The sequence below is a fragment of the Euprymna scolopes genome, chromosome 5 (genome assembly GCF_053919585.1).
Source record: "Euprymna scolopes isolate OS-2025 chromosome 5, ASM5391958v1, whole genome shotgun sequence".
NCBI lineage: Eukaryota > Metazoa > Mollusca > Cephalopoda > Sepiida > Sepiolidae > Euprymna > Euprymna scolopes.
In genome coordinates this window covers 84,427,058-84,451,136 of record NC_136486.1, presented here as the reverse complement: position 1 = coordinate 84,451,136, position 24,079 = coordinate 84,427,058, and the positions used below count along the sequence as shown (strand labels likewise).

At 30.2% G+C, this 24,079-nt stretch overlaps 2 protein-coding genes across 3 annotated transcripts in view; one reads left to right on the top strand and one right to left on the bottom strand.

The window, feature by feature from the left end:
- The window catches only part of LOC145276909 (uncharacterized), an 81,331-nt gene extending 78,663 nt beyond the window's left edge, over positions 1 to 2,668 (top strand). The window contains exon 6 of the mRNA XM_080128372.1: positions 2,014 to 2,668. Coding sequence (XP_079984498.1) covers positions 2,014 to 2,097 — 84 coding nt within the window. The 3' untranslated portion in view covers positions 2,098 to 2,668. The remainder of the gene's footprint in view (positions 1 to 2,013) is intronic.
- A 3,221-nt stretch (positions 2,669 to 5,889) lies between these two features.
- The window catches only part of LOC145276908 (dynein axonemal assembly factor 4-like), a 92,118-nt gene continuing 73,928 nt past the window's right edge, over positions 5,890 to 24,079 (bottom strand). Inside the window, exons 9-12 of one of the 2 annotated variants that reach the window (XR_013868050.1) lie at positions 23,655 to 23,727; positions 20,281 to 20,386; positions 12,526 to 12,858; positions 5,890 to 6,129 (exon numbers count right to left, since the gene is read on the bottom strand). Coding sequence is in view for 1 of the 2 variants with exons in the window: in XM_080128371.1 (XP_079984497.1) it covers positions 6,020 to 6,129; positions 20,281 to 20,386; positions 23,655 to 23,727 (289 nt within the window). In the remaining variant the exon portion in view is untranslated. The remainder of the gene's footprint in view (positions 6,130 to 12,525; positions 12,859 to 20,280; positions 20,387 to 23,654; positions 23,728 to 24,079) is intronic. The other variant, XM_080128371.1, reaches the window with a different exon arrangement.

Sequence of the window (24,079 nt, the reverse complement as noted above, 5' to 3'; positions counted from 1 at the left end):
AGTTTGGTGATACACTAATACCTTGAAATACGAATTTAGTTAGTTCCATGACTGTTGATGTCTTTCAAAATTATTATTGCCTTTTGAATTAAAAGAAACAGAATAAATCTGTTCCAAGGATAAGAAATTTTATCCAAAACAAGCTTAAATTATGCTCAACTATCATTGAAGAAAAATAACTACAACAGAAATTAATATATAATAATAAATGTTAATAAAAAAACAATAAAAAAGATAGTTGTATTCACCACCTAGACGAGTGCTAGCATACAGGATGCATGCAAGGAAGAGGGAAGAAGAGAAGCAAGGCTACCATGCACACACACACACACACACAATATGGTAATTAAAAATAGGCAAGATTATGCACAACTAAAAACGTTGAATGAACTTACTAAATGCTTAATATTTAAGTCTTAATGTAATAGAAAGACAAATTTAAAAAAATAAAATAAAATTGTAATCAACTCACAGGGATAAGCAGCTAACAGGGGTGAGCTAGGAGGAGGAAGAGGCAGCAAGAGAGAGGGCTGAGACAGTATAGCCTATAATACACATACACTTTATTCTTGGTTTGCATTTTGAATTTTTTTTTTGTTTTTCCTTTTGTTTTTTTTTTTTTTTGCTTTTCATATTTTAATTTTTTTAACAGCGCACGATTTTTTAAATCGTATTAAAAAAATTTTGTATCTTAAGGTGTAAACGTAGATACCATGTATCACTATATCAAAAAAATAGTATCTTAATGCATTTGTATCTATAGGCATTACTGTGTATAGAATGTATTGCCAATGGAGATTAATTAAAATCTAATCCAGAATATAAAGAGACCCAAGTGAAGATAGTGGTGACACTATAAATGATAGTATAAGGGAGCTTGAAAATGTAGCAGAAGATCATCTGAAGAATCGAATTATGAAGCATCACATTACAAATATAGATATGTTAGATCAAAGTCCCCCATAGTGAGAAGTACGTGTAACACTATAGAAGAGTAAGAGAATGAAAAAGAAGCTATAGATACACACAGGTCACGAAACCTACAAGATTATATGATATGTAATGTGGTTGACTTGGCTAATAATTAGAATAGTCAGGCTTTATTGTCTATAAATGCATTGAACATTATCTTTACTACCAGGCAATGATAAGGAATAACTTTATCAAATATATTCAAGTACAACAGGAAAGAACTAGTGGTGTCAGATTATAAAAAGATGGTAACCTGCACAGATGCGTCTATTACTGACCAGTACATATTTTGTTTATAACGGAAACTGTCTTCAAACAAAATTAACTTAGATTTACTTATATCAGTTTAAGTAATAATTCTAAGATAATATGCAGGGAAAATAATTGCTTGATATCTAAATTGATTTGTATTAGAGTTTTTTCTTCTTTTTTTACTATTTTGGAGTGCATTGAATAGAGAAAATTGTTGATTTCACTGTACAGGTCTTCATGAGAAAGTTTGGTGCACAATGTCTCGACTGATACGTCCACATGACTCACTGTCATTCATCTAAATTGCTTCAAATATGTTCCACATTGTTATTGATGACTCAAATCCACTCAGTAGACCACTTTAAAGATGGAGAGTGGTATGTCATGTATAATGCTAAGCAAGCATTCAAGAACTAAGCTGTTATAGTTGGTGTCAGTTTATAAATATGAGCTATCAGCTCATATGCAAATTATACTTACTTTGCATATCACTACAGAGAGGATCAGTTGATGACGATCTGATTCTGATTCGTGGCATGAGTGAAATGGTTAACACACAGGAGATGTTAGAAGTTATTTACAGAACATCTAAATTCAAGCATGAAAATATTTATTAAATCTAAAGGCAAATTTCTATACAAACTTTGAAAGAGTCATTTTTCTATTAATGCATTGATATAATGTCATTACCATTTATTGTTATGTATTTATAATGTTGTGTTAGTAAAATTGTAAAAAAAGCCATTTTCAAAACTTATACTTTACATATTTCCAATTGATTTTTTTCAGGAAAATATACAAGAAACAGTTTCAGATCGACAGCGGAAACCACACAAAGGATCCATTCGATATTTACCTTCTCGTAGATTTTAAATAAAAAAAAATAAGCTTTTTTAAATAAAATCTTTAAAATAATTTTAGGTTAATAGAATTAATATTTTAATAAAATGTTTCTATTGAAGTGTTTTAGACTCTATTGCAAAATGAAAAACAAGAACAGTTTTACCAAATGAAAAAGTTAAACAATGCAAGCAATGCCTAAACATGGATGATTACAATTAAAGGTAAAAATTCATTCATAAACAAGATTTATTTATAATGAGATTCATTATAAATAAATCTTGTTTATGAATGAATTTTTTAATTAACCAATTTTTTATTCAAAATGAATTCATTTTACTTAGATAAATTATTTTCTTTTCTTTATTTTACAGATATATATCTTATAGACTGTAACTATATTTTTATTGTTAACAAAATAGTGTTTCAAAAATTCATATATTTTAAAATCAAGATTATTTTTTATCATTTTCACTAATCTTACTAACATTATATATTACATTTTAAAATTTATTACATTCCTTTATTTTCTACTATAAAATGTTACAATGATCCACCAATCAATATCACTTATCAATAAATATATAACACTTTTATTAAATGATTCAGACTACTGTTTTATCTTGGATGTGATTTTCACATTTCAGCTAATGTAATCTCCGATATTCTTCATATGGGCCTTGCTGAACTTCAGAATCTTTATAATTTCAAACTGAAACCTTTATTCAATCAACAAAAATAGCTTAATCTCATTCCATCAGCCATGGTCATTGTGAGAAGAACAGTAGTGCAAATAATACAATTATCAACCCTCATCTAAAAAATTTGGAAACAATATTCTTTATTATATTGATTTACATCTGAGTTGTCTGTCAATTCTTTTTATTTGCAGCTTTAATTAGGATTTGTAAAATGAATTATCTTGAATTTCAATACAAAGTGTTTCCAAAAACTTACGTTTCACCAATTTTGCATAGTCATTCAAATTTCAAGGGGTACTTTTATTATACCCTTTTCATACACATAGGATTATGTGCCACACCAATTTTGGAGCAGCTTTCTTTAAAAATATCTAAGCTGTCTCTTCACTGTATTTCTGTTTTTAAACAAAGCAACCGTCTCTCTTTGTTCATCCATAGATTTTTTTATAACAAGTATATTTTCAAATATGTTACAATTTACAATTCAAAAATTGATGACAAATAGACTCCTTTCTTTACTGAATAAAAATAGAAGTTGGAAAAATTGTGTGATGTTGCACATTTTTATGAAATTTAATTTAGCAGATTGGAACAAACAGCGAATTTGAAAGATTTTATGAAACTTATTCATGAAAATTAAAATTCAATTTATGAAAAGTAAGTTTGAAATTTGTTTGTAATTCCCACTTGCATCTATACTCCTAACAAGAGATCTATTCGATATTTACCTTTTCTTAGATTTTAAATAAGACAAATTATTTTGAGAAGTTGATTTTTAAACAAAATCTTAAAAATAATTTTTGGTTAATACGATTAACTTTTGGATAAAATGTTTCTATTGAAGACTTTAATTTAATGACAAACAGATTTTTTACTTTACTGAATAAAAATAGAAATTGGAATGTGTGTATTGAGTGTTTTTATGAAATTTAATTTAGCAAATTGGAATAAATATAGAATGAATCTGGAACATGTTATGAAACGTATTAAGTTTGAGGTTTGTTTCTAACTCCAACTTGCATCTACACTCTCAGCATTTAAATACACATGTTAGAAAAAATATGTGAGAGAAATAAATGTTCGTAACTTGTATAAAGTTAATTTTATCATCATCCTATTTTAAAAGAAAAACAAAGAAATATTGGAAAAGTTTAAGTAGATAGACATTTGTGTATTAAAATATTATTTAAAAGTCATTTCAGTTTCAAAAAAATTAAAAATAAAACAGAAAATAAACAATGACTGAGTTTTAGCATATATTTTAATTTTATTCTTTTTAAGAATATGCATATCAGTTATAGTATAATAATTATAAGAAAATATGCAATGAAAATAATTCCTTCATATCTAAATTGATTTGTATTAGAGATTTTTTCTTTTTTTACTTTTTGAAGTGCATTGAATAGAGAAAATTGTTGGTTTAACTGTACAGGTCTTCATGAGAAAGTTTAGTGCACAATGTCTCGACTAATATGCCCACATGACTCACTGACATTCATCTAAATTGCTCCAAAGACGTCCCACATTGATATTAATGACTCAAATCCACTCAGTAGACCACTTTAAAAATGGAGAGGATTAGTTGATGACGATCTGATTCTGATTGGTGGCATAAGTGAAATAAGTGATATATATAAAATTAAGCCAATCAAATTTTAGTAATTATTGTTTTCTATATATAGTTAAGTGTGTGTATATGTTTTTATACTTGTATATACAGAATTCACTCCTACACCAATTAACTGATCATTATGCATTTTGGAACACAGCTGTTAGATGTAAAGGGTCGTAATGTGGATTATATTTAGTTTAATTTATTTTATGCAAATTAGGCAATAGGGTGTGGAAGCCTTTTGTGAAATTTTAACAAACGGTATTAGCTTTATAATTAATAATTTAATAATTATTCTTTAAATTTTAGTTTCTCTGGAATATTATAAAGGGTTTTTGAGAAAGTAAAGTATTCAAATGCGTCAGATTTGCATTGAATATGAAGAAAGATTTCTTAAATTTCAGTTATTTCTTAAACCTTTAATTTTAGACATTTTCTAGAATCAAAATCATGTAATTGGAATAAAGATTTTTAACATAAGATCTTGTAGCATATTTAATAATTTTAATTGGTTCTGTGTAATACACTTTGTAAAAACAATTGCAAAACATTCCAAATAAAGTCAATAACTAAAATGTTATCAAAATGAAATTCAAAACTGCATTAATTTCATTTAAATTATGAGTTTTGGTTTCTGCACACTTACATTGTAATCGTGTCAACATTAGGGATTTGTATCCATCACTCCCACTCAATATAGTATAGTATAAGACAACACTTTGTAGACAAACCAAATGTGTTATTTTTTTACTCATCAAAAATCAAAGAATTATCCAATTTTAACTAATTCAATAAATTTTATATTTTATAAAAAATACAAACTTTTCAAATTTAACATCAGGTTGATTTTCAAATGAATTTTAAGAGAATTTAAGTTTAGGTCAGATGAATGCTCATGATTGAAAGTATTTGAGGGTAGGTATCACTAAGTTTGCTGTAATAATTTGCTTGAAATAATAAATTACTAAATAACTCCCATTGTATTCACAATGGCGTTTTAATCTTCCAAGCAACACTTGTGTTATTATTTTTATTTTTATTTTTGCTAGGAATACTACTATGCATATCATCACAAAACAATATGAAAAAATAGTAAACAATTCACCATTTAAATAATAAAAAAAAATGAATATTCTAACAGCTATGATAAAATTTATTAATGGATTTTTCTTTCTACTGTTGTTATCAATAATCTAACAGACTTGTTTTGAAAATCTATACAGCATTCAATTGTTAAAAAAATCTTATCGAACTTATTGTACTAAATTTGTAAATTATATAAAAAAAACTTTTAGGAAAAAAAGAACTTGTTCAATTTACATTTTTTTTTTTTACTTAAGTTTAATGTATAATGTTCCACCTACTTTATTTCTTGACTAAATTTTATCTGAAATAATCCTGTTTTCAATCACAAAAATTCAAACTTTTGCATTTGCTTTTTATAACTTTACACATTTGTAAATGATGAAATATTAAAATTAAGTTTAAATGAAAAAATGACAACAAAAAATGAAATATTTGTTGAATATGAATTAGTTTAAAATAAAACAAAAGTGATAAATTATTCAAATAGTTATATTATTAATTACAATACTTAACAATTTTATTTCATTAAAATTTTCGTTTCATTTTTTCTTATTTATTATTTTTTTATACGTGTTCCTTGAATGATGTTACGAATATTTTCAGCATCGTCTTGTAACTGTTTGTTGTTTGGATCAAGTTTTAAAGCTGCATCATAATCTTGCAAACCTGAAATCAATAAAAACACATTTTTAAAAAAATCCTGTAATTGTTTTTCTGTTTTTGTTTTTTCATGAGTTAGAATTATTATAAAACTTACAAGGCTACTCTGTGTTGTTTGGGAGAGTAGTAATTTATTTTTATCAATGGCAATTGATTTTATAAATCTTACTGTAAAATAAAAACTAACTGAGGTAAAATTTTTAAAAAGTTCATACTTATATAGAACAAATCTGCAAATAAAATTTTAGAAAAAAATATGAAATAAAATATACAAGATAAGTTTTTACTTATATATAAAAAAATAATCCACTCTTTCCCTTCTGAATCTGTAAATAAATCATCTGATTAATTCCTATAAAATAGGAATTAATCAGATGACAAAAATATTAAGAACAAAGGAAATTTTGGTTTCCATTAAAACTGAAAGAAATTCTTTGCTTTATTTTTTTTATTAGTTATTAAGATTCTTTACCCATAAAAATTAAATTTGCATTTGTGATTATTCTTGTCTTTGTTATTATCAGTTATTACGATTATGCTTCCCTTTATCTGCTGGACACACATGCATTCACTTTTATTTATTTTTTTATATATATATAATAAAGTAATTTCAAATTTTCCCCTGCAACCACAATCTCAACAGGAAACTAATCAAACACGTCCTATACAAATCCCTAACACTCATCACTTACGATATTTCCTAAAGCATGCTTCATGAAAATATGCATACATGTCATTCCTGTTTACAAATTATTATATTTATTCTGACTAAATTGCTTCTCTCAAATTGGTAATCGTACAAAGAAGCTATAATAAATTACCAAATAATTCCCATTGTATTCACAATGGCGTCTTAGTTTGGTAACTAGGCTTATCGTAAATAACTTATTTTTAAAAATTATTTAAGATTGTTTATATATATATATATATATATATATATATATATATATATATATATATATATATATATATATATATATATATATATATACTTCAGAATAGTTTTTTTTTAACAATCACTTGTTATGGAAACATGAGATTGTAGGTTTACAAAATATTACTGGCAGTAATATTCTATAAGTTATCCCATCTAAACATGAATTGCTCGATATGCAAGATAGAGCAAATAAATTAAATTGTAATTCAATGAATTTAAAAAAACTCTCATTGAAATGAAATGAAGTGGTTGAATTTTTATTATTCTAAGCAAATCCTCCAGATACAGGACTTCTGATAAATGCATTATTTTCACTTTGACTTTCCATGTCTCACTGACTTTAGCAAATAGGGTGCATACCTTTATAACGATTTGCTAATATCTTCTCTCCTCTGATGAGATGGTAGACATCGAAACCCTATAGGTTAAGGAGATTAATTTTCTAAAGCATTCTTTGTCTTGCTTAGAATAATAAAAAATTCTTTGATATGAAACTCAACCACTTCATTTCATTTCAATGAGAGTGTTTTTAAATTCATTGAATTATTTGGTCAAGATCAAAGTGTAGTATCTGTTCTTCAGATGCTGCACTTCCATTTCTTGTTCTCTTTCGTTAGAGGAGAAATCCTTCACGACTGAGACAATTTTTATTTTTGTACCTTTTCTCCACGTTAAAAAACGACCCTGGTGTCTAACTCTGTCCCGTGGGGAGGCATAGTAAATAGGTACAATTTATATATATATATATATATATATATATATATATATATATATATATATATATATATATATATAAATTAAGAAGTAAAAATCAAGTTTACAGGCCAAAAGCCCCTGTTAACTTAAAGTAAATATAAATATGGATATTTATATAGTAATCCCAACCAAATAAAAAAGCTCAATATAACCAAGATAGGAAATAGAGCTTGTCATAGAAGACAATTTAAAACTATAAATTATATTTTACATGAATTTATTGTTCGACAGGATACTTAAATATATATATATATATATATATATATATTTCTGTAGAAATATATTTTCTTTTAATATATAATAATCCTTACTTAAGAAGCTCAATGTAATTACAGAGCAATATAGAGAATAAATGACAAAAAAACTATATTCCAAAATTCATGATTTTGACCATCTTATAATTTATTCCTTTAATTCAGTTGAATTATGCAATTCTTGACAGTATCTGTTTCGTAGCACAAAATCAATCACTTAATTATTATACCAATCAGTGAATCTATTATGCCGTTAACTCATCAGAAGAAATAGCAACAATTAATCCATCAAAAGGAAATGAAGTGTGATTTGACATAATTAAAATCTGAAAAGAGAAGCTGCATATCTGAAAATTGGAAGAGAAGCTGCATATACCTTTAATATGTTTCCATATATGTTTCCATTATGCCGTTTTGAATTATATATATATTTCTGTGGAAACATGTTTTTATATTTCACCTTTTATTTATATGAATCCTTTAATTTATGAAGTTCAATGTAATGAAGCTCAATGTTATATGCATTTTCTTTTCTTTTAATGAATTGATAGATGCTATTTCTTCTAAGGAGTTAAGGGCAGAATAGATTCATTGATTGAAATAATAATTAAATGAATGATTTTGCACTACAAAGCAGGTGCAGTCAAGAATTGTGCATGTCAACATAACTTAAATGAATAAATTGTAAGATGGTCAACATCTTGTAATTTGGAATATAGTCTTTTATCATTTATTTGTTATATATATGAGATAAGTCACAGATTAGAGAGCAAGTGAATTATCCTGTCAGATATTACATTGAGGTAATACTTTCAGGATGATCCTAGCCAAAAAGGTAAAGCTGAATATTTAAAAAATAGAGCAATATATAAGTTTAATGATTAAAGTTAAATTCTGTAAATCAAGATATATGCACATATATTTAAGTTAAAAATTTATTGTTTGAAACAAGGAATATATAGAGAAAAATTATGTGGTGGTATCTGTGGGGGAGGGGCTTAGGCTTTTCTTAGAGTTATTTGAGGTTTGTGATAGTATCAGCATGGTAGAGTAAGATATTGTTATAGATTTTTTATTTAATATGGTGCTGTATCTATGCAGATATTTAAAGGATTGTTCAATTATTTAAAAAAAATTCCCTTGGTATGTTGGCTTTAACATTGGAGCTATATGGCGGGTTGAACCATATGGACTTTTTGCCTTAATTTATTGTTATTATTTTTATTTTGATTGTTATTGGATTTAGTCCTAGTATTGATGTAATTTGAGTTGGGGTTATGTTTGTTCGAAAAATCACGGACAGCATTATTATTTTTCTTTTGGTTCATGTTACGGATTTGTTCTTGTTGTTTTCTAATTTATTTCTCTTGTATTCAATCATATCTGTGTACCCTGAGTTGCATAAGGCATTATTATAAAAGGTTGCTACTTGGCCAAATGTTTTTTGTCGGCTGATAGGCTTGATATTCTATTTGAGATGGATGGTACTATGGAGTTGATAATAGATCTGGGATGATTTGATTGCTTATGTACATAGAATAGGCTCAAGTTAGGATTATAGTAAGGGGAGTAGATTTCTGATGTTAAATTTAAGGATGTATCTAGGAAGTTGGACGTTTTCTTAAGTTATAGGGATCAACTTCAATTGAGAGGCCATAGTTTCTAAAGAACTCATGTAATTTCTTTATTGTATTGTTGTATTGCCTGGGTCTATCCTTTGTGATGAAGAGAGCATCATCTCTATATAGGCCTCCCTGCAAGTTTTTGAATTCTATGCTGAGTTCCTTTAATAAGTAAAGGCCAACTAAGCCGGTAACTTGTGCAGAGTCAGCCCCCCTCCCATTAAGATGTCAAAATTGTTGGGGGTATCTTATTCACCATTCAAATAAAATTTTCAATATATGTGCTGAAAAGCAAAATACTTTTTTATTCATAGCTGAATATTTTGCTAATTGCATTTCATTTCCTCTGATGATGTGAGCCATTATTGAAAATCCATGGATTAAGGAAATAAACATAATCTGTTGCAATATTTTTCTTGTTTCAAACAATAAATTCTTAACTTAAATATATGTGTATATATCTTGATTTACAGAATTTAACTTTAATCATTAAACATATATATATAACAAAAGAGAAAATGATAAGTATTTTTTATTGCCAAGAAAAATGTTTACAATCTTTTTACAAATTTTGCTTTTTAATTTTTTAAAACTTAAAACAAGTACAAAAAAGCTTACTACCATCGAGTATTACTAAAACAAAACGGATAATCACTGACTAATTTTTAAGGATTTCTCAGTAAACTAAAAAACAGAAAAACGTTTACTACCTTTCTTTGAGTGTCTTTCTTTTTTACTAAAACCAAAAATGAGTACAAACACAAAATTGATTTTGTACTTCTGTAGTTTATAGACCATGCTATTTTTAGACAATGTTTTCATGTTAAATTCAATTTTTATGGTACGGGCCATCAACTGCAGGATTACCAATTACTATTAAGGATTGTTTTTTTTTTTTCATTTCTAAAATAAAAAAATTATAATCCACTCCAAATGACAGAAAATGTCAGGATCTGCATTGAGGAGTTTGTTAAAGGTTGGTTATGAAATTTCTTGAGGTAATGTACCTTTTAATATAGAACATGGATCAGCTAGTATGGAGAAATCCTTTATCTAAAAAAATAAAAAGTGAATATGTTTTAAATTAGGTGATTCAATACATTTGTTTCTTCTTACTGGTAAACTAGGTATTGTAACTTTTCTTAAATGTTAATATTTAACCTTTTTTTATTTTTCTTTACAAATAAGATTTTTTAGCTACAATATTAAGTTAATGATGAACACAAAAAAACCTGAACCTGCACAAATTATGAGCTACCAATATTTTGGAAAAAACTGAGTGGCTGTCAAGAGTTAAAGTAACATAAACGTTGTCCTAATAACCTTTTATACAGTAAAACTGAAAATGTCAGCAGGAAATACTGATAAGCAGCTTAAATTATGCTAGGAAAAATATTTTCTAAAAAAAAATATTTTCTAAAAAAAAAAATATATGGTTGTTTGGAAGATAGAGGGGGATTTTAGAGGAGGTCACCATAAGTTAGTTGTTGAATTCAGGCATATTTATGTAGCTTAGTTATAACACACCACTCAATAAGTCCCAGGCCTAACTAATAAAACAAAAAATTGCAAAATTTGATTTTATTCATCAACATAGTCTCCTTCTTCTAGAGTGATTCTCTGATTTCATTCAGCATCATTTGTGTTTGTACAATCATGATTAAAGCATCATTTGTGTCTGTACAATCATAATTTAAGCCAGCACATCATCTGTTAACTGTTGTTTTCGACAGAGAAGAGTCTGAATAACACTTATGATGGCATTGATTGCTTGGACAGTATCTTTTCCTGCTTGAAAGCAATGCATTATCAACACATGAAATTTCGATTTTTGTTGTTTTAAAAATTAGTAAAAGTAGCTTCACTTAACTAATTCTAATTTATAAACGAATAATCCAATTAGCATCAAATTTTAACATGAAAAAATGTCCCCTATTGAATCTTTAATAACATTTTTCAACCATATTTTTCTATGCCTGACTTGTCCATCATGTTTCAGTCTTTGTTTTATCAACGTTCAGCGATATGTTCCAAACATGCACCTCTAAGTTGCATGCACACTTTGATATGATTTGAAAACCATTTGACCTACATCTCTCTTGGCACTGTCCTGATTTTTGCTGAGATGACTCCTCTCAGTTCAAGAATAATCTGAGGATTGTTTTTATAGGTTTTATCTTTGCAATAACATCACAGATAAAACTGTGGAAGGTTATGGTCCAGTAAATTTTGCAAACCATTCAGAATTACAACTCCTAATGTCACAATCAGTGAAGTGTCCCACACATCCATTCCAATGGGTCATTTGAAATGTGGGGAATTGCTCCAGTCTTTGAAACCACTGTTTATTACTTACAGTATCTCTTCGTTTCACTACAATTCCAAACTTCTTAATGGTTACTAAGTAGTGTTCAGTATGGTTCAATGCAGAGGTCCTCATTTCATGCACATATCACTGACCAGTGATAAAACAAAAAACTGTTGGACATTTATGACTAAAACTTGGTGGACATGGCAGACATAGATTGAAGCTTATTATTACCAAATATGTTTGAATTGCACAAAAGGTTGTAAATTCTATTAATGATTTCAAAGATGGCATATTTTTAAGGGGGGAGGCGTGATGAATAAAAGTATATTAGTGAATGCCTGTATAACCAACATATATTATGCAGCAATATTATAGAAGGACAGTATTAAAGGATACTTTAAAAGGATAGGGTTACAAAAGGATAGTATTAAGGCGACACTAGTATACTCCCCCTCTCCACTGCCCGGATAATGTAATAATGCATTTGAAAAAAGAAAAAGTAAAAAAGATTGGGAGTGTAACCTTTGTTTAGTTTCAGAACAGTTTCTGATGGTTCATTGTTCTACACAAGTTCTGGGAGGTGACTGGTTCGCAGTAGGCAGTTCTCGAGTTGGAATCCACAGAGCAAAAGATTCTTCTCGTATTGACACGAAGAAAAAAACATATGCGAAATTGCTACAGAAAGGTTTAATATTTATGGAGCAATTCTGGTTTCTGATCGGTTGGTAGCAGGACGTGAATTAATTCGATTCGTCAGTTCCTAGAAGCATCGTTCATAAATAGAATCTCCCGACTGTGTGAGATCATACCTCATTATATATATTTTTTATAATGGAGAAGTCCTTTTGGTTCATTCTGCTCAAAAATAAATATATATTTTATATTCAATTACACATAACAAAATTAGAAATCATTAGGATCTTAAAATTTTAGCATGTAAAAAGGTGCCATTTTTAATCACGTTCAAATGTCAAACGGACAGGTGTACAGAGAAGAGAAATAAAAGAAAAATGGAATGCCATTTCTTAAATTTTATTATGCAGTTTTGTTAAAAAAGAACGCATACATATATAAATATAAATAAATATACATATAAATAAACATACATGCAATATGTACTCGTTTAAAAGAGTTGTTTTGTTGATTAAAACAATGCAAAAAAATAGGACATTTTTGATAAAGAAAGAAAACTAATGTGCACAAGAAAAAAAAAAGTCAATTGTAATTTATGTGCGCCTTAAAATAAGCATGCAAAAGGTATTTGTTGAAAAAAAAATTTGCTTAGAAAATGTTTGCAAAAAAAAGTGACTTTTTTAACGTCTTTTTTTTTTCGGTAAAAGTATTAGTTATGCATTAGTAGGTTAAACAAAATGGATGCAGTTTAACATCTTGCCCAGGACTAAGTTTTTTTTTTAATATATAGAAATTTATATGCATACAAGCCCGTGAAAATATTATTCAGTCGAATCCCCCGCCATGTTTTGAAGAAAAACGCTTTCATTTTATTCTTGTTGCGGGTTTCGTGAATACATCAGCGATATTTTGTTCTGATGATATGTAATTCAAAATAATGGATTCCTTTTTCATCTCGTTTTTTATGAAATGGTATTTTATATCTATATGCTTAGATCTTTGATTGATTATTGTGTTCTGTGCTAAGACTATACTGGCTTGATTATCACAATTAATTACTACGGCACTTTTAGTTAATTCTGGCTCTAAAATAGTCTTTAGGATATTTTTAAGGTAGAGTGCTTCCTGGGTCGTGTGTGTGATTGCGATAAATTCTGCTTCATACTTAGAGAGAGATACAATCTGTTGCTTTTTAGATTTCCATGAAATAATAGGCCCATTTTCTGATAGTCTAAAACAATATTCAGATATACTTTTTCGATCTTCATCGTTTCTCTGAATCTGAAAATCTTTCTAATTTTAGGGGATCTTTTGAATTTCTAAATACTAACTTCTGTTCTTTAATTCCTTTTAAATAACAAAAGACTTGTTAAGCTCTATTTAAATCCTTCATTGTCGGTCTTGATCATTTTTGTGACAGTTTTGTTACTGTATAGCATATATCAGGTCTCATCGCAGTCATTAAATATACAAGATTTCCTATCATTTGTCGGTATAATTTATCGTCTATTATTTCAGATTCTGTGTGTATATTTTTATTAATATCATTTCCGACCGGTGTAGAGCGTTTCTTGCACTCTCTCATTCCAAATTTTAATAGTATTTTGTCAATGTATCTCGATTGATTCATTGTAATAAGTCCTTTCCTTTCTGAGTAAATTCTATCCTCAAAAACCAGGATATTTTGCCAAAATCAGTCATTTTGAATCTTTTACTCAATTTGTTCTTAACATCAGTTAACATTATGTCACAATTTGATGCGATTAAAATATCATCGACCCATAAAACCAAAATCAGTAGTTTATTATCTTTGTGTTGGGTATATAAGCAGGGGTCTGCAGCACATTCTCTAAATTGTTGTTTAATCATATAATCATGAAATACTGTATTCCAACACTGAGCACTCTGCTTTAGACCATATAATGACTCGTTAAGTCGTCACATGCTATTTTTATTTTTCATTATAAATCCCTCGGGAGGGGTAATATAAATTTCACAGTCTATTGGGGCATTCAAATAAGCATTTTCTGTGTTCATTTGATGGATGTTTAGGTCATATTGCGATGTGATTTTCAATAAAATTCTGATTGTCGTTAGGTTTGTGTTTGGTGAAAACATAGAAAAATATTCTATACTGTAAATCTGAGATTATCCTCTAGCAACAAATCTAGTTTTGTACTATTCAACGCCTGCTGCTGTAGTCTTTTTTGTAAAGACCCATCTTGTAGAAATAACATATTTATCTTTTTGGAGAGGTACTACCGTATAGGTATTATTTTCGGTCAAAGCATCTATTTCTTTTTTTAATGGCTATTTTCCATTCATCACAATGTTCTGAATTAATTGTTTCATTAAAACTTTTTGGCGTATTTCCATGGAATAGCAATAGTTGATTTGATAATCTTCTATATATATAAAAGGCAAAATGTGTGTGTCATTTTATGTATGTCTCGCAAAGGCTTTTTTCGCCGACGGTCCCGGAGGGGTTACTATCGCTTAAAACTGTTTATATACCCCCTAGATAATAATATCTACGATTTGGGAACGTGGGTCGCCTCTAGATTTATTTACATCGATTTTTACAAAATTATTGCTATTTCAACCTGTCTTGTGTTCGTTCAGCTTTTTCGTATAAAAAGCAAAACTAATTCAAAGCTACTGTTCCCGACAATCGCACCGGGAAACGTCCAGAAGCAATCAGCTTTGACCAATGTGGAGCCAAACTCCTTATAATCAAACAATTGCTATTCAATCTGGACAATGGGGAGCTGGTTTCCCCCTCCCCAACATCTTGGGGAAAAAGCCAGTCAAAGTTAGGTAAACAAACCCAAACACCGCCCCACAGCAAAAGTTAACTCCGTGACTTCTATTTGACCTCATTAATGAGGTCAAATAGAAGCAGCAGAGTTAACTTTTATTGCGGACACGTGTCAATTCTGTTTTTAATACTTAAATAAATAAATTCAAACATGTTTCCGTTAGTATTTCGCGGTTGCCCAATGGTTAACGTTGCATGTTTTTTTTCACACTTTAATTTCCAACTTTGCCTCAAGGGTTCGAGTTCGATCCTCATACTTACCAAAACATTTTTTTATTTACTCCCGCCCCCGAGTTTTGATTTACCCAAAACCACACACACCTCCAAACACCCTAGTCTTTCATATTGTCGACCACAAAAAAATCTGGCCATTTTCTATTTCTTTTGGGGTATCTTTCGACTTAAACATCATCATCATCATCATGGATACTCTTGTCCCATCATCTTCATTGTATTCATTTATTTTAATAATTTGAGGAAATATAATTTCATCCCCTTCGTATGATGGGGTTTTGTCTTTAAAATTAAACGTATCTGTGAATTTTACACATCGGATATTTTGATTTTTTTTTTTCTCTGGAAAAAATACTAAATTGGCTGCACTGTTTTTATCGTATCCAACAAATATACCTCTATCCATTTTGATATTTAATTTACTCTTTTTATCTATATATGTGAAGCAAGTTGAACCAAATACATGCATTTCGCCTAAATTTGGTTTAAATTTTTTTTTTTTTTTTTACCACAGAAAGCTTCATATGGGGTTTTAGATAGTGTTTTGTTAAAGCACCTGTTTCGCATATAGGCAGCATCCATAAGTGCATACGTCCAGAGGCTCTTGGGGAGTTTTGATTCAATGAGTAGACATCTTTCCATTTCAAAAAGTGTCTGCCAGGCTCTTTCTGCAGTCCCGTTTTAGTGTGACGATCTAGGGGGCCGACTTTTCATGCTTGATACGATGGTTAATTAGTAAAAGTTCAAAGTCTTTATTAGTGAATTCCGTACCATTGTCAGAGTGAATACACTTTACTTCACCGTAGGGAGCCATGTCAGCTAAATATTTTTTAGTTGCTAGCAGGGTATCAGATTTGTTCTTTAAAAAGTAAACCATTATTAAACCTGAATGGTCATCTATGAAATTCAACACATATCTATAATGTTTTTTGGCCATCGGTTCCACGGGACCGTTTAAGTCACAATGCACCAGTGATAGGATTTTCTTGGCCTTTTTGTCTTGTATCTTGTTTTGATAGTTTGTCATTTTTCCCTGTGTACAAACGTCGCAGTTAAAGTTTTTTGATGTTTTTATTTTCATTCCATCAACTGCAGTCGGCAACTTTTAGATATCAGGAATATTACAGCGTCCAAGAATTTTATGCCATGTCTGTAAATCATGGCAGGCTGTTTTCGATGGGACTATGCTATTTAAATAATATAGTCTTCCATTTTCTTTAATGTCGAATATAGTTCCATTCGGGTACACCAGTTTTGATTTATTGGGGCTAAAGTTTATATTTGCATCTTGTTTAATGGCAGCTTGTACAGAAAATATATTTTGTTTAAATTTTGGGATTAGAAGAGCGTTTTCTAGAATACAGAAACACAGTTCACCTTTATTGTTCCTTAGCAAAACTTTAGCATCGCCTCTTTTCAAAACGATATCATTTACTCGATTCGTCAGTTCTACAAAATGATTTTGTGGCTTAAAGTTGGGATCAAAATTGATAAAATCAGATTCCTTTGTAATCATATGTGCCGTGGCCCCACAATCGACAAGAAAATTATTATTGTTTGTTGAAGCATTAAATATACACGAAAATAAGAATTATGTTCACTAAAGGAGCTCTCCACATTTTTAATGGAGTCGCCATTTAGAGTCCTGTATCTACATTGGAAACTCTTGTGATTAGGTCGTCCACAATTATAGCAAATAATTTTTGTACTTTTCTTAGGAGAAAAATTGTTTTTAGCAAAGTTGCGGTTTTTATTCCTGGCATGGGTATAATTTCTCCTGGAGGAGACAAGCAACAAAAATCATATCAGTGGTACTATGCTCTCGACAGAAGCCACATTGTGATTATGGGATGACAAGATCGACAACAGTTTCCAGAAGTCGGGTGAGCATGATCTTAGGCAATACTTTGCAGGCCACAAAGAGGAGAGAGATGCCTCGGCTGTTGCCATGGTTAGTACGATCACCCATATGTTTGTAGACAAGGATGATGTTAGCATCCTTCCACTGCTGTGGAAGACACTTTGCTGATCAACAATCCAAGATGAACCAGTGGAGACGCAGGAGGAGGTCAGTCCGCCACATTTGAGGATCTTAGAACCAACTACCTTTTTGTTTTTTAGGCTGTGAATGGCCTCCTTCACTTCGTTGATGGATGGTGGGTTGTCCAGCACAGGAATAGATGGCCGAGTGGGGAAATCATTGACAATGGAGAGATCGGTGGCATTGATCTTATTAAGCAGCTCCCACAGGTGTTCAGCCTATCTTTCCAGGATACCACTCTTCTCTTTGATGAGAGCACCATCCTTACTATGCACATAGTGCATGGAGCATTGCCTCGGGACATGGAACATTTTTATTGTCTCATAGAAACCATGGGTGTTGCCAAGGTCCGCATGGCTTTGGATCTCCCTAGCCCTCTTCAGACACCATTCATTCTCCTCTGATACAATTCTCGCTGCACCATGGCACAGAGGAATGAGAGATGCTTGCGGAGTATGGAAGATACTGGATTTCTAAGAAGGGCATCATGAGCAGCATTTTTCTCATGTATGAGGATCCAATGTCTCCTGCACAATCATTGAACCAGTCCTTGTGTCGCCTTTCAGAGTAGCCAAGGATGGATTCTGAGGCACCATAAAGAGCGGTTGAGATTTCTTGCTAATCTGCCATGAGGGCAGTAATGATCACTACTGAGACAGCAACAGGGGCAGGGGGAGGGGACTAGGTGATGGCATCACACAATTTGGCTGAGATTGCCGTTCAGAGAAGACAGGTCAAGTTGCGGTTTTGGCTTTTGCTGACGGGCAGGTGGATATACGTTTAGTTGGAGACTTCAGCAATCACGCGATGATCAGAGATCGCACGGGTCAAGAGCACGTCATGCAGATCACAGTGTCTGACGATGACGAAATCGATAAGGTGCTAGTGTTTGGACCTTGGATGCATCCAGGACGTCTTGTACATGTGGAAGCACTTCATATATTTTTACCATTGTTATAATCAGCTTTGTCTTGTCTTGTGCATTGTATTGGAGAAAAAGCACTTTTTTCTTCATGTGTGAATATTTTTTGCCAATTTCTTCCTTCAAATCCACCAATACTGTTATATAATATTTACTATTGATGGTTCTTACTTTTTCAAGATAATCAATGAACAGAATGCTTTGCACATATCAGAATATGGAAGCTAAAACTTTGTCTACTAATGTTTGCATCTTTGGTCACTTTGGACGCTTTCCACTTGGTTCTGGATTTGACTCCAAAGTGAACTGGTAGATCCATGTTTCATCCATTGTCACATATTGACACAATGTTGCATTGAAACAGTTGCAAACAAGCTTTAAATGGTGGTTGTTTTTGATTTATTACATCTTTCTCATGTTCATGCACTTATAATATTGTCAACTCATTTGCTATCTTGCATGACTTCAATTTACAGTCAGCCAAAGTGAGTTTGTGGACTTTTTCAATGTTTTTCAGGACAACTGCTGAATTTTGGCAATCTAAGCATTTATCATTATTCAACATAATTTGTGTATGTCCGACCACATTTACAATCAGTGTGCTACCTCTTAACTGTTGTTTCTGATGGAGCAGAATCTGCATATTACTTATTACTTTGCTTGACCATTATTTTTTCCTATCAGAAAACAATGCTTTATCAACAAATAAAGCTCAATGTCTTCCATTGTTTAAAAAATTTCTAAGATTTAAATAACTGTAATTTGTAAACTAATAATCCGATTGGGCTCACTATGTGTTATTTAAAGTTTAGTACTTCATAAAAAAATAATATAGCTTTTTTATTAGTAGCATCATATATATATCAGGTCTAAAACCTGTTGAGTTATGTGTTACTATACTGCTCTTCTCTCAAAACAGAAGGTAATGCCTGGGAAGATAGTATAATTACAGACGAGCATATACTATATTGGCCAATTCAAAACAGAAGGTAATGCCTGAGTGGATAGTATCATGAGAACATACAGATACTACGCTACTCTCCTTCCACTATCCTGGAATTTAAGCATTGAAAGATAGTATATTAGTCTGAAATAGTAAACTGATTTGAACATTAAAAAGCCACTTTCATGCAGGAGCAACGGCATCAGAAGACTGATAATGTATAAGGAGTGGACAGCAACCCAATATAGTCATCTAAACTGAATTTGAATCCCTTATTGAAAATATGGGTTTACAAAACAGAACAGACACTCCACTACTCCTCCTCCTCAAAATTGAATACTGGAAAATAGTACATCAGTGTAAAATAGTATAATAAACTGAACTGTGCATTAAAACGATAGTAATAGTATAGTTTCAGCCCCAGACAGACAGATACCAACTCTCCATTAGTAATAGAAAATATAAAGCAAATTTGCTTTAGATTTTCAGATGTTCAAGTTTGACAGCACATGATTCATTAATAAAATTATTTAAGCAGCTTAACCATTAAAAATAACACATCTGCATGAGTATTAAATAAACAGAAACAATTTTAAAAGTATGTCTTGTTTTACAGAAGATATACACAACTACTACTACCTCTACTACTGCTACTACTACTACAATAATAATAATGATAATAATACCTTCAATGTATAATTCTAGTTCACAAAATGCTGTACCCCTTCGTACGAGAGCTCTGCATCGAGAAGTGGCATTTTGAGGTACACATGGATGCATTAAGTCCAGAGCCTGTTAAAATATTTAAATTAGTTGAAATTGTAAGTTTTCATGAAATAGACCAAACAAAATGTAACAAAAAAAAAAAAAACAATATTGTAAATTGCAATCAAAGAAATCTGATGTGAGTGTCTGTTAAAGTGGAAAAAAGCATACTGAAATAAAAGATGTTAAAATAAGTTACGTTTGTTAAAAGTGTTATCTGGCATTTGCAACAACCATTTATTCAAAAATTGCTGTGATTGGAATAATAAAGTTAAAAATATCTGAGGTGAAACTCTTAGAATGGCTATAATATTTACATAAACAAGTTTATTTTCGTCACAATTATTTAATAAATATCTTTCATTAATAGATTTTCATAAATTATTATTTTGTAATAAAAACATATTTAATCATTAACAAGCCACCTGGCTGCCCAATCATAATTATATGGAAAAATGCGCGCATGAAAAGTAATATTCTTAAGATTTTATTAAACCTGGAAAAGTAAAGGACAAGAAATTCAACCTGGAAAAGTAAAGAACAAGATATTCTAGTAAAGTAAAAAATAAGAATTTTTTAGACTTAAAATATTGCAGCTAAAAATAAAATTTGAATATTGATAAATATTTTATTTATTATTTGCATATGTTGTTGTTTATTGTTGAGTTAGAAAGGGTGTCAGTCGCTGGATTGAACTTATTTCCCCCCTATTATTTGCATATATTTATGTAGTGAAAATTCTTTGAATAAAATTAATTCATTAGTTAGTTAGTTAGTAGATGGAATTAATAATTTTATAATTTACATAAAAATTAATAATTTTATTATATCATAATTAGGATCATTTAATTCTTTCTAACTCAAAAATAAACAACAACATATGCAAATAATAAATAAAATATTTATCAATATTCAAATTTTATTTTTAGCTGCAATATTTTAAGTCTAAAAAATTCTTATTTTTTACTTTACTAGAATATCTTGTTCTTTACTTTTCCAGGTTTAATAAAATCTTAAGAATATTACTTTTCATGCGCGCATTTTTCCATATAATCCATGACTTTTCCAGGCATTGCTATTGTATTAATATATAAATTTATAATATTTATTAATGATTGTCCAAAAAAATTAGCTCTCAAACACACATTTATGCAATATTTATCATTCAATCACAGTAGTTCCGAGCCAGGGTCTCTACCGAGACTGCGGTTCATGAATTCGTGATCTGTATAGAGCGTAAACTAACAAAAAAGAAGATGGCACTCGGTGTCTTTTTAGATATCGTTGGAGCTTTTGACAACATACCCTTCAGTAGTATGTTCAAGTCGCTACGAGAACTCAATGTGCCACCAGTACTCATCCGATGGATTGAGTATATGGTGAGGCACAGAACAGTTCAAGTAGAACTACTGAGGGCAACTGTTAAAAGGGAAGTAGTTAAATGAAACCCCCAAAGTGGGATTTTATCACCTTTACTATGGAACTGTATGCTGAATCCTCTTTTAAAGGAGTTTAAAAATAGGAATATTTATGCCCAGGCTAATGCTGATGACATCGCAGTGCTGGTCGCGGGTTCAAAAGCATCATTGGTCAGACGCATTGCCAAAATGGGACTACATTTTTCATCAAATGTGATAACGAAAAATTTTAGTTCATTCAAAGAATATGTATATCATAGAATTCACTAATATTTTTAATCGATAAATTCACCATTTTTTGCTATAAAATCATAAGGAGAGTTAAAAAAAAATTAGTTATTAAAAAAAAGTTCGGTTTTTTAATTATAAAAAAAAACGATACACGGGATTGAACCTAAAATCTTTCCACCAACCCCCGGTATTCTAACCGTTACGCTAACATGTCATATTGGCAAAATCGCAGTAAAAAATATTTATATACAAAAAAAGTTATGCAAAATAAAAAAAAAAGCATTAGTCACTTATGTACTTACTCTCCTGTTTGTGAAGCCACATATTTTGTTGTAACTTTTTTTCTACTGAACCAATTTTCAAAATTTTTTTTTCAAAATGTAGCTAATGAGGTGTTCTATCCAACTATATAAGCTGTTTGAAATTTGGTTGCGAACGGAATTAGTGGTGGTGGTTTGAATGTGTCTCGATTCATTCAATTTCGGACTTAAGCATATATCATTCAACCACTACCGTGGTTGAATGATATATGCTTAAATATGATGTTTTAATTTATGTAGATTTCATATTTATTATTAAAGAGAAAATTCTTTCTTGATTATTATATTGTATCTAATATATAATTGTAATCATTTGAAAAGTTAAAAAAATGACTTCAGTGCCATCAGCTAGAACCGAAACAAAAACATTCGACCCATAGTCCTTATTCAGTATTTCAGCCATCATCGATACTGTCTGAGCTATCACTAAATGGATAAAAAAGGCTAAAAATTAAGCAATAAAAATGTATATGTATGCATGCTCAGAACATAGTCAATTTACCACTATCAAGGTTAACTGTTTTTTCAATTTTAACGTCTTAGCAGCTATTTTAATGGCTAAAAACCAAATCAAAAGTTCAAATAAGCTAAATATCAAATTCCCACTCTGTAGACCAAATATACAGAGAGGAGATTGTCTTAAGAAAAGACATCATGACAACAGAACAGATCCAACACTCTCTCTCTCTCTCTCTCTCTCTCTCTCTCTCTCTCTCTCTCTCTCTCTCTCTCTCTCAAAAGGGAGAGGTAATGTCTGAAGGGAAGGTAATGCACGGAAAGATGATTTCATGACAACAGAACAAATACTACACTATCCCCACCCTTACATTAAATATTGCAAGGTCGTACATTAGTTTGAAATAGTAAACTGAATTGAGCATTAAAATTAGGGCAATAGTAAAATTAATAGAGGTAATAGTATAGTTTTCATACCCAATCTCCATTAGTGATAGATAAAACCATGCTATGTTTTAATATTGGCAAACTTCGTATTTAACACAGCATCACAACCACTTTTGCTTTTACAGCATCTCAACCACTTTTGTATTATTCCATGCTGAAACCCAATTGTATCAACAATTGCCATGGTTAGATGAATTATTATTTTTATTGTTATTTTACTCACAGCTTGTGTTGGAGAAACGATGGATTCAACAATAGGATTTGAACTCTGCATTACCCAATTATGTATTCTATGCTTATATCTATTAGGCCATTGATGCCACCTCTCCTTAACTGATGAACGTGCGGCACTGTGATTCTCAACAGAAAAGCATAACAGTTGAACATATTTTAAACAATCAGGAGAAAGCATAATGCTGATACCTTAGAACAATCTTGGATGCATTTCATAAAGTTTCTCACTTTCAGGTGGCAAGCAGCTCGGTTGGAATAAAGACTTGAAAATCATTCAGGAAAATGACAATTATTTTGAACATTTCATGATTTTTTAAAAGCTGAAAAAGTTAACTGAAATTAGTCAGTGATCATTTATTACCAAATGAAAATTTTTGAAACTAGAAACTATTATTTCATTTTATTTATTTTTTGTATTTTCACAGTTTTTACCAAGTTTGATTACCTTGAAGTATTTTGAATTCATTAAAAGATTTGACGACATCCTATGATTATGAACCTGTCCAGAGATGGGTATTCCAGCTAGATACTATTTGTAGCATTACCTACTTTTCTACACATTCATACATGCATACATACACGACTTAAACCTTTAACGATCTTTCTTTTATTCA